This window comes from Mus pahari, chromosome 5 (genome assembly GCF_900095145.1).
Source record: "Mus pahari chromosome 5, PAHARI_EIJ_v1.1, whole genome shotgun sequence".
NCBI classification, from domain to species: Eukaryota; Metazoa; Chordata; class Mammalia; order Rodentia; family Muridae; genus Mus; species Mus pahari.
This window is the reverse complement of record NC_034594.1, coordinates 130,078,582-130,090,688: the sequence shown is the minus strand read 5'-3', so window position 1 is coordinate 130,090,688 and position 12,107 is coordinate 130,078,582. Positions and strand designations below refer to the sequence as shown.

Below are 12,107 nucleotides of genomic sequence, written 5' to 3'. Positions count from 1 at the left end.
ATTTGAAGGGCTGGATTTGTGGAAAGATATTGTGTAAATTTGGTTTTGTCATGGAATACCTTGGTTTCTCCATTTATGGTAATTGAGAGTTTTGCTGGGTATAGTAGCCTGGCCTGGCATTTGTGTTCTCTTAAGGTCTGTATAGCATCTGCCAGGATCTTCTGGCTTTCATAGTCTCTGGGGAGAAGTCAAGTGTCATTCTGATAGGTCTGCCTTTATATGTTATTTGACCTTTTTCCCTTACCGCTTTTAATATTCTTTCTTTGTTTTGTGCATTTGTTGTTTTGATTATTATGTGATGGGACCAGAGGAATTTCTTTTCTGGTCCAAACCATTTGGAGTTCTGTAACCTTCTTATATGTTCTTGGTCATGTCTTTCTTTAGTTGGGGAAGTTTTCTTTTATAATTTTGTTGAAGATATTTACTGGCCCTTTAAGTTGGATATCTTCCTTCTTGTCTATACCTATTATCCTTAGTTTTGGTCTTCTCATTGTGCCCTGGGTTTCCTGGATGTTTTAGGATCTTTTTGCATTTTGCATTTTCTTGATTGTTGTATCAGTGTTTTCTATGGTAGCTTCTGCCCCTGAGATTCTCTTTTATATCTCTTGTATTCTGTTGGTTATGCTTGCATCAATGCCTCCTGACCTCTTTCCTAGGTTTTCTATTTCCAGAGTGGTCTCCTTTTGTGACTTCTTTATTGTTTCTACTTCCATTTTTAGATCCTGGGTGGTTTTGTTCAATTCTTTCACCTGTTTGGATGTGTTCTCCTGTTTTTCCTTAAGGGAGTTATTTATTTCCTGTTTATAGTCCTCCATCATCACCATGAGAAGTGATTTTAGATCCATATCTTACTTTTCTGGTGTGATGGTATATCCAGGACTTGCTATAGTGGGAGAGTTTGGTTCTGATGATGCCAAGTAACCTTGGTTTCTGTTGCTCCTGTTCTTACGCTTGCCTCCTGCCATCTGATTATCTCAAGTGCTTGCTGCCCTCAATATATCTGATTGGAGCCTGTCCTTCCTATAATTCCAGTTGGGTCAGAACTCCTCAGAGTCCAGCTTTCTCTGTGATCCTGTGATTCCAGGATCTTGTGATCCTTAGATTCTGGGTATGTCAGATTTCTTGACAGTCAAGCTTGCTTCGTCTGAAATCCTGGTGTGACCAAGCTCCTGGGATCCTGGAATCCTAAGATACTGGGCATGTTAGAGCGCCTGGAAGTAGTACCTCCTCTGGGGACCGTGGGGCTGTCCAGTGTGTTCGAAACCAAGGTAGACCAGCGCCAACAAAAAGGAACCGGAGCTGCTGGTCAGGCGGGGTACCTGTTTCCCTGTTCCTTCTGGACCCAGGCACTACCAGTTGTATTGGAACAGATATTGTATTCCACTTACCAGTGATCCTAAGATCCTGGGCGTGCTAGGGTGCCTGGGAGGGATGGAGAGTCCTCTGAGGACCATGGAACCTTCCAGCGAGTTTGTGCCCAAGATGGCCTGGAGCTGGCACCTACCAGAAGGAACCTGAGCTGCTGGTCGTTCAGGTTTCCTGTATCCCTACTCCTGCTGGCCCCAGCCCCTCAAGATTGTTTTGGAACAGATGTTGTGTTCCACTCATCAGTGATCCTAAGATCCTGAGCGTGCTAGGGTGTCTTGGGGGTGGAGAGTCCTCAGGGGACCATGGGACCATCCAATGAGTTCACACCCAAGGTAGCCTGGAGCTGGTGCCGACCAGAAGGAATATGGGGATTGTTAATGATGTATTTATTTTCCATACTCTGAAATGTGTATATTTTACATTCACCCCACATTTTAATTCATACTAGTTATATTTCTAGTGCTTACCAGTTAGTTACATGTAACCATCAACAATGGGTAATAATAACGGTATGCTAAGTGATTTTAGGGATTTTTTTGTTCATAGGGAATTTATAACATAAGGAAATAAGATAAGGCTGTTTGTTTAACCAAAAGAGAAATCCTGTATTTTTGCAGAGAATTTGTACGGACAATTAGGGATTAGCATAAAAGAAAAAAGAATGAGACGTGAAATAAAAAGCATAGAAGTGAAGGAGAAAATTGAGGATGCAGTAAACTTTTCTGGCAAAGGGGCATGAAAATAAAACAGTGAGAGATATCTCAGTGAGTAAAGGCACTTGTCACCAATGCTAGGGACCCAAATTTAGTTCCCAAGACCTATATGATAGAAACAGTGGATCAACTCCCACAAGTTGTTCTGACTTTCATACATGTGTCATAGCACTTCTGGGCATGTGCACAGGCACATGTGTGTGCACGTGGATGCAAACACACACACACACACACACACAGGGGCGGGAGAACAAGAGAGTGAGAGCTTGATATGCAGTTATGGCCTGCGAGATGTAAATGTTGGGAACCGAACTCAAGTGCATACACTTAACTGCTTATCCATCTCTCCAGCCCCATGATTAGATTCATAACAGAAATCATGGAAGTAGGAAACTTGAAAAGGAGGGAATTAAATGTTTACCTTATATGTATTCACCTTAAGTTCTGATAGGAATTTTGAGAGTGTTTCAGTGGGAAAGCAAGTGAGAACATACATCTACACTCAGGATGTGGGGACTTGTGGACAAACTCATCTAGAAATGTTAAATAAAGCTAAGAAATTATCAAAACAAAAAGGAAAAAGCCAAAAACACACCTCATGATTCATGTCTGCTGAGAGTATAAAAGGACAAAGAGGAATCAAGGAAAATGATCAGAGATAAAATACAAAAAGAGAAAGCCAGGAAAACACAGCCCTGGGCACTGATAGAAAAGATAGAAGAGAGTTCTTTTTCTGGGTGCCTCCTACACAGTCAACTATATCAGGATGAAGTTGAATATGTCGGAAACTCACTGAAGTGGACTGTGAGAAGCACATGCATGCGGATGTTCCAGCTGATGCTCTGGGTGAAGAGTAAAAGGGTTATGTGATCCAAGTCAGTGGTAGGAACAAGGTTTCCCTACAAAGCAGCGTATCTCCATGCACATCAGGGTGCGTTGGCTGGTGAGTTAAGAGGCATTCTGGAAGAGCATGTCTGTTCACCGATGTATTATGCATACCAAGCTGAGTGTTCTTAGCATGGTTATTGTTTAAAAAGAAAAGGAAAGAGGGATATTTCCATAAGGAAACCAGCAGACTCTGCAAACTTTCCAGTCTCTCTAAAGAAGATGATGTCCAGCAGCATGCTATCAGGAAGCCCTTACACAGAGAAGGTAAGGAGCCTGTTCTAAAGCCCCCGAGAGTCAACATCTTGTGACTCCATGTGTCCTGCAACACAAGTGCTCTGAAGAAATAGCATACTAAGATGAATGAGGAAGAGGGTGCAGAATGTGCTAAACCTTGGGCCCAGAAAAATGAAAGAAGCCAAAGAAAAACTCCAGGAGCAGATTGCCAAGAGATGTGGGCTGTCCTTGCTGAGAGCTTCCACTTCTGAGTTCAGTAAAAATAAAGAGTCCTTAAAAATCATAAATAGTCAGATGTTAGGAGCAGGGAGAGTCAGAGAAGCTGAAGATACAGCTCAGTGGTAGCACATTTTTTAGTATGCATGATGCCCTAGATTTAGTCCCCAAGACTACCTTTTCTATTCTTATTATTACTCATTTACATTTGTGTGTATGTATGTGAGAAAGAAGCAGACAGACAGAGACAGAGACAGAACAAACACAACTTGTAGTTGGTTCTCTCCTCCCACCTTGTGGGTGCCAGGGACCCAGCCAGCTGAAGTCCGTCAGGCATCGTAGCAAGTACCTTTGCCCATGGAACCATTCTGCTAGCCCAAGACCACCTTTGACAAAAAAATTCAAATGGTAAGAAAAAGTAGTTGTCAACGTGTTTCACAAGTTAAATATTACTTGTGGTGCTTCGGATATCCGTGAATCAAGAGGAAGGAAGCCAGACAGTGATAGCACATGCCTTTAGTCCAGCACTTGAGAGGCAAGAAGCAGGTAGATCTGTGTGAGTTTGAGGCCAAACAAGTCTACAGAGCCAGTTCCTGGACAACCAGTACTACACAGAGAAACCCTGTCTTGAAAAATGAAAAAAAATTTTAAAAAGGAAAAGTGGTAAAAAGTAATGGCTGACTGGGCAGGAGGTCGGGCTGTGTCTGCATGAAGCACACCTGCTCTAGGAGCAATTCCTAATCTGAACAAGAGGTTTGTTTTTTCACTTCTGTTATCTTGAAATCTACTCAATTGTTGTGTTATCAGATCTAATAGGGATTATGAGGAAAAACAGTTGATTTTTCACTATATTAGAAAAGATGCTATAAATCTCATTTATATAGGGGCTTACTATAACTATCAATTATATGTCATGGTTTGCTTTAATGATTTATGTTATCTAATAAAAGGTAACAATGAAGCATCTCTAACAATATTCTCTATCCTATGAACGCAAAGGTGAGAATATTGATATTATAAACTCTATTTTGCTTAAAGGGATTTCTGAATTAAATGTCCAAAGTGATAAATGAATACCAAGTCCTTTGATACAATAATAAATAATTAAATATCTAATGAGCTTACCAAGGCATGAAAATTAGTTCATTGAGCATGGGAAACAATTCAGCCAACTGTCCAGAGATCTCTTCTAATATTCTGTAACCTAACAACATGGGCTAGGGTAAAGAAAATGGTTGCAGCTTCCAAGAGCATGAAAAAACTCATGAGATCCTCTGTACTGAGATTGGATTGTCATCTTCTTAATGAAGTTTTGTTGTATGTCATACACTTTAAGCAAAAAAAGAGGTGCTATTTCTAAACTCCTTAAACTTTTTGATTTTAGAAACTGCCAGTCAGGCCTGGGGATTGTTGTTCATTGGTAGTTTAATATCCACCCATCCTCAAAGAAAGTTGCATGTATAATGTATCATTTAGCTTTGTAGGCTGTCTTGATCTTAAAGCATGCTCTCTACTGAAAAACTCTGCTTTATTTAGACATAAGTCTTCCATCTGTTCACTCCCTTTACCTGACTGAATTAAGTCAACTTGTTGGTGTCTTGTGACACAGAAGAAATGCCATCTGAAAAACATCAATCTCTCAGAAGGTGTAATTTCCATGCTGGTGTTGGAGGCAAATGCCTTTTAGCAGTAATAAGTCAACCCATGAAATGTTGATGATAGTAACAATGTGATTTGCATAGAAAACACATAATAGAGCTGAGCATGGTGGTACATGTTTGTATTTCTGTCACTTTCAAGGTAAAGGCATGACTGCTTACGAGTTTGTAGTCAGTCTGCTGTACATGAGATCTTTCCTAAAAAGGGGAAAGGAGCGGGTTGGAGTGATGGCTCAGTGGTTGAATACTTATTGCTCTTGCAGAGAGCCCATGATGGGTCCCCAGCACCCACATGGGGGCTCACAACCATTCACAAATCCAGTAGCAGTGAATTTGATGTCACCTTCTGATCTCCACTGACACCAGGCACTTTAATTTTTTTTTTTATTTAAAAAGTGTTTTCAAAGAAGGGGTTGGAAAGATGGCTAAGCATTTAAGAGAGCTTGCTTGCTACATAATCATGAGGACTGCAGTTGCATAACAGCACCCACATAATAGCGAGCTATCCACAAACACCTATAACTCCAGCCCCCAGGAATCTGACACTCTTGTGACCTCCCTGTGCTTATATTCATGCAAATACAGATGAATAGATTATAAAACAGTCTGGATACGTACTTGTTAAATATTTAAATTCAGCAATTGCCACCTTGTAGCTCTTATTCTTTTCAGATGCAAAGCAACACAGTCAATTTTCAAAGAAGTACCTTTTTAGATGCAAACCTATTTTTAAAAAGCTCCATCTTTGTTTGAGCATGCTATACGTTATTGGATATAAGTTATAATTGCAAAAAGGAGAACAATTTTCTGAATTTTAATAATATTTTTAAGGTATCTCATCTTTTGAGGCCCTATGGTGCTGATACTACAAACAGTTTGTGCCTGGACCCTGAGTAGATTATTGGGCTATTTACTTGAAGAATGAAAGAAAAATAGTATTTATATTATTAGTATTTCCCTAGAATAGTTGTGACGCAAATGAACATCCTTAATAGAATATTAGATTTCCAGTTTGACCAATTGTTACCAAAATATTTGAAGCTGATAATTTTAAGTTTACATTTTGTACCTTTAAATGAAACAGATTGTGTGGAAACATGGAACGAATATAATCTTATAGGAATTGTTAACATATTCTAAACATTACCAGTTTAGCGATTTTTGCATTATTAAAAACTATCTTAAAGTAGTATATTTTGTACATAATAATGCTTTCTATATGGACCCCAACTAAATGCCAAGAACACTACATTGGGGATGGTGTTCCTTATCACAAGTCTACAAGGCATGTCTAATGCTAATAAAACAGCCAATGCTCACACTAGTTAAGTGACCTTTCAAGGCCACTCGTCAGTTAAGTGAGGGATCCAGGGCTTGACCTTAGATCTCTCTTGATACTTTAGTGCGTGTTCATATCCATTCCCCCCCGCCTCGTGTGTGTGTGTGTGTGTGTGTGTGTGTGTGTGTGTGTGTGTGTGCGCGCACGCCACTTAGTTTCCTGTTTTCTAAGAGTATTTCTTCTAAACAGCACTTTCCATCCTCCATGATGGCTTTTAGTTTTTCTTTACCTTAGTAATAATCATGTTGACAGGAAACGTGTTTCATTTTACTTTTGCTACTTTATTTTGTAGAAATTATTGTTCTCCTCCAAAACCTGATGAACCTGAACCTCAGCTCAGGAACCCTTTTGAACTCAAAAAGTAACCTTGAACCTCATCAAGGGTCTTTAAAAGGCCCACTTCTCTTTAATGAAGAGAGACCTGTAAGAAAACAAAACTATGTACTTCCATCTCTTATAAAACACTTACTAAGTTTTTATACTCCTTTTTGAGAATTGTTCAAGGGGGTGGGTTTGAACATGATTAAAACCTGCTTCCTAATATTTAAAGGTTTGTCCTACCAGTGAGATATGCATGTGAATAAATATGCACAAAAGAGTATAAAATAGTGCCAGGCAGTGGTGGCACACACCTTTAATCCCTGCACTTGGGAGGCAGAGGCAGGCAGGTTTCTGAGTTCAAGGCCAGCCTGGTCTACAGAGTTCCAGGACAGCCAGAGCTATACAGAGAAACCCTGTCTCGAAAAACAAAAAAAAAAAAAAAAAAAAAAAAAAAAAGAGTCTAAAACATTGACTATTAGAAGATACTGAAGAAGCATACATGGTTAAACAGATAAGTTGATGTCAGAGAATATTAAGCATATCTTTATAGGCAGGCTCTTTGGCCAATGCTTGTAAACCATTGTCTATGGAAAACATATAAGGTATATATAAAAAGAAATGCTACAGTTTTGTGTGGAAGGTTAAATTACTGTCCCAAATAGTAGTTAGACCTGAAGTGCCTTGCTTGGATCTGTGTTTGACACCAACATTACTCTTAAAACCTTAGTTGGGTTACCTGTTTAATCAAGCTTCGGTTGAGTTTTTTAATCTGGAATGATGATATTACGTATACTACTAAGGGGGAGCTCTGTTACAAGCTCATGATAATTAAATATGTTCTGAGTTTCCATTAAAAGATACTACATTTTTAAATCAAATTGTTGCTATTTTTATAAATAATGATGATGCTGGTGATTGGTTGTATTCTGCTTCCAGGATAAAGAGAATAAACATAGTACATGAGTGGAGTTAGCTGTTGGGTTCTAAAGCAGTGATGCTTCATGGTCTCTCCATGCCAGGTCTGAGGAAAGAAAACTCAAGAGTCCCATTTCATATTCTATTTAGGAAGGTAGAGTATTGCTATAGTGCTTGTCACGTTTTCTCTTGGATCAGGGGAGTTCATCAAAGCCTTGTATGAGTCAGATGAGAACTGTGAAGTGGACCCCAGCAAGTGTTCATCCAGTGAACTGATGGAGCATCAGAGCAACCTGAAAATGTGCTGCGAGTTGGCTTTCTGCAAGATCATCAACTCATACTGGTGAGCTTGTATCCTTGCCACAGAACCTACCTTTTCTAAATGAAAGTCCACACAAGGAAAGGACTTGAAGGAAATTGCAAGATTCCCCTTCCTTAGTGCTGTCTAGAATGTCACCCTTTGCTGTAAGCAGGACTTCTGAATCACACTTTCCATCTGTCAGCAGTCCACTTCCTAATACCTAAAAGAAGAGTTTGGAGATGTGGGGCAGGGTTGTGTCATTTGGTTTGGGGTTGTTTTGACTTTTTAAATTCTTAGCTAGTATGGAACAGATGTATTCATAATATTGATCTTTTTCTACCACAAGCAAATGGTGACTTTGGGAAGATTTTCCATATCAGCCTTTAAGGATGTTATGGTGAGCTGTATTAAACCAGATAGTCAGGAACCTGATGCCATTTTCCTACTTAGCTAAACTAAATTTGTACTACTCCAGAGTTTGGTAACTTTTCAGTTTCAAATCACCATCTGGCCTTCTGTGAATTTCCCACATCTTGTCAGCCACGACTCAGGCTGATCCCAATCCCTAGGTGTCTAGTGGGAACTCCTAGCTCAGCTCTTGGTCAGTGCAGTCCTGGGTTAAAGTGGGGTCACTTATACTTTCATGGGTCATGACACTTTTATATTTAGAGGTTTGGGGTTTTTTTTTGTGTGTGTATGTTTTCCCTTTTCTCTAGTGTCTTCCCTCGTGAGTTGAAAGAAGTGTTTGCATCATGGAAGCAGCAGTGCCTGAACAGAAGCAAGCAAGACATCAGTGAGCGGCTCATCAGTGCCTCATTGTTTCTCCGTTTTCTTTGCCCAGCCATTATGTCTCCCAGTCTTTTCAACCTGATGCAGGAGTATCCTGATGACCGCACATCTCGGACACTAACTCTTATTGCCAAGGTCATTCAGAACCTGGCCAACTTTGCCAAGTAAGGGAAACTACTACCCGAACCCTTTTAAAAAGACCTGGTTTAAAATAATGCATGAGCGTTTGGATGAGGCTAGGGAGCCACATACCTACGCTTACTAGATTTTTTATTGCATTGTCAATAAAATTTTTAAAAGGGAAATAAATATTAAGCTCTGGTACAAACATTTATTGAAGTATTTATAACATTTAAAGTAATTTATATAAAAATATCCAATACTGTGAAAATGCTGATATAACTAGATTAAAATACTAATTAAAAAATAGAATGTCAAATGATACATGTACTATAATTTTAGCAATATGAAAAAATAGCACTAGTAATGTGCTTATATCATATGTACAAGTGTTGTTAAAAGAGTCAACACTTGAAATTTAATTAATATCGTAAGTTAGAGGTAGTATCTATAATTTTTTATAATTTAGTTTAAAATGGTTCTATATAATAAAAAAAAATGTATACATATCTGTAGAGACTGAAAACAAACCTGCCCCCTCCCCAAAAGTTAACATTTGTTTGATGTAGATGAAAAGCATATGGGTGTTTCTTATTCTTTCAACTTTTCTATAGGCTTAGAAAACAAATAACAGTGGCTCACACCTTCAGTCCCTCCACTCAGGAGGTAGAAACAAGTGTGTCTCTGTTAGTCTAAGGCCATGAGACTGTCTCCAAAAATAGGAAGGAAGGAAGGAGTGAGGTGAGGGAGAGAAGAAAGGGAAAAGGAAAAGGAATAGACAAAAAAAAAGAACCAGAAAAGAGTTCACACATTACAAACTTGATTACAGGTATAGTTAATGTTCAGACACACAAGCTTCTACCAACAAATAGTATGTGGAAGAAAAACTGTCAGCAAAGCAGATTGTCTTCAAATATATTATTTTGTAGTTGTTGTTTGTTGTTGTTGTTGTTGTTGTTGTTGTTTTTGGTTTTTCAAGATAGGTTTCTCTGTTTAGCCTTGGCTGTCCTGGAACTCACTCTGTAGACCAGGCTGGCCTCGAACTCAGAAATCTGCCTGCCTCTGCCTCCTGAGTGCTGGGATTAAAGATGTGCGCCACCACGCTAGACTTATTTTGTAGTTTTTAATTTTTTATTTATTTTTATATGTATGGGTGTTTTGCTGGCATGTATGTTTGTGTACCACGTGCATGTCTGGTGCCTGCAGAGTCCAGAAGAAGGCATTGGCTCGTCTATGACTGAAGTGAGAGACCATTGTGAACCACTGTGTATATGCTGGGAATAGAACCTAGGTCCTCTAGAAGAGCAGCTAGCACTCCTAATTTCTGAACCATCTCTCTCTAGCCCTCTAATAGACTATTTTTTAATTCACTGTTTGAATTTTATGAACCTCATAGCTAGGTCAAGACAGAAAGATTTGCCCATATTTGAGCTATTTCTTATAAAATTATTTTTAGGTTATATTGGAGCAGGTTTTATATAAACAGGATAGATAAAATCTAGAGGGACAGAAATTTCTTCTCTGATGACATAAAGAGCATGAGCAGAGACTTAGTAAAAGCCCATCCCTTGGGGCTGAGAGAGCTGGCTCAGCGGTTAAGAGCACTGACTGCTCTTCCAGAGGAACTGAGTTCAAGTCCCAGCAACCACATGGTGGCTCACAACCATCTAGAATGAGATCTGAAGCCCTTTTCTGGTGTGTCTGAAGACAGCTACAGTGTACTTATATATAATAAATAAATCTTTAAAGAAAAGAAAAGGAAAAGCCCACTCCCATACAATCTCCCCTTGTGCAAGAATTACAGTCCATGGTTTTACTAACTCATGATCAACTCTGGTCCAAAAATATTAAATGGGACATTCTAGAAACACACCGTTCTGAGGAGCAAACGTTTCATGAAGTCTAGCTCAGTTCAACCCAGAATATCAATCATCCATTTATTCTATATATCCATGAAGTATGTGCCACCTACCTGTTACTACTAGGCTCCTAGTTTTTATGTTAACTAATGAAGTATCATAATACTTATATTCAAATAACCTGTTATTACATAATAATAGTCCCCCAAAATCAAAATAGTTGCGCTGGAAGTTTGAATATGCTAAAGAAAAATTATAAAGTCGTTTTAAGGTTGGTTTTACTTGGGGGGGGTTGTTTTTAATGAGTGCATGTATAGAGCAAAACAGAGTCCCATGGTACCTGCAGTTTCAGGTACCACTCGGAGGTCTCAGTGTGAGCCACAGGTAAGAAGGGTCTACTATGGGATATATTTGGAAACTGAAATTAGTTAAATTGACAATCATCTTGATGGGCATTTGATAGATAACTAGGGGCTGTATTATATGAGAATTTTGGAGACCAAAAAAAAGGCATTTTGTTTCTACTCTTGAGATTTTTCAACATGAATTTTAAAGTACTACTAAAAAAGAATATTGTAGCATTTACCACTTAAAGAAACAAAATCCTCATCACAAAATAAAAAGAAATAATACCTATTTTTTTTTAAAGATTTATTTATTTATTATATGTAAGTACACTGTAGCTGTCTTCAGACACTCCAGAAGAGGGAATCAGATCTTGTTACGGATGGTTGTGAGCCACCATGTGGTTGCTGGGATTTGAACTCGGGACCTTTGGAAGAGCAGTCGGGTGCTCTTACCCACTGAGCCATCTCACCAGCCCATAATAATACCTATTTTTAAGTCAACTCAAAATATTAATATGTTTTTTCTTGATGTATGTTCTTTCTTGTCTTCTCACCTAACTCAGGTTTGGTAACAAAGAGGAGTACATGGCATTCATGAATGATTTTTTAGAACATGAATGGGGTGGAATGAAGCGGTTCCTTTTGGAGATCTCTAATCCTGACACCATCTCAAACACCCCAGGCTTCGATGGTTACATTGATTTGGGCAGAGAGCTGTCAGTTTTGCATTCCTTACTATGGGAAGTAGTTTCCCAACTTGATAAGGTAAAGTAGGAGGGAGGGTAGTGGGAAATGGGAGACACTGAACCTTAGTGTCCAGATTTTAGCAGTCATCTATGATAGCACAGTCTTTCTGCTGGCTAAGCAGCCTTCCTTACTTTAGACATCTGAAGGTAAATGATTATCATTAAGTGAGTGATGTACAACCAAAATTCCTAGGGAGCCATGGTATCACTAATATATGCTTAGTTATCTGAGCTGATGAAATATTTCTATGAATTTGTAGAGTTAAGTATAGAAAGTTTTCAGATATGTGCAT

The 12,107-nt window shown here is 38.9% G+C and overlaps 1 protein-coding gene across 8 annotated transcripts in view; it reads left to right on the top strand.

Moving 5' to 3' along the window:
- The window catches only part of Rasal2 (RAS protein activator like 2), a 276,958-nt gene that overhangs the window by 240,691 nt on the left and 24,160 nt on the right, over positions 1–12,107 (top strand). For all 8 annotated transcript variants that reach the window (XM_029538940.1, XM_021199327.2, XM_029538939.1 and 5 more), the window contains 3 exons: positions 7,851–7,995; positions 8,670–8,906; positions 11,632–11,833. In XM_029538940.1, coding sequence (XP_029394800.1) covers positions 7,851–7,995; positions 8,670–8,906; positions 11,632–11,833 — 584 coding nt within the window. The remainder of the gene's footprint in view (positions 1–7,850; positions 7,996–8,669; positions 8,907–11,631; positions 11,834–12,107) is intronic.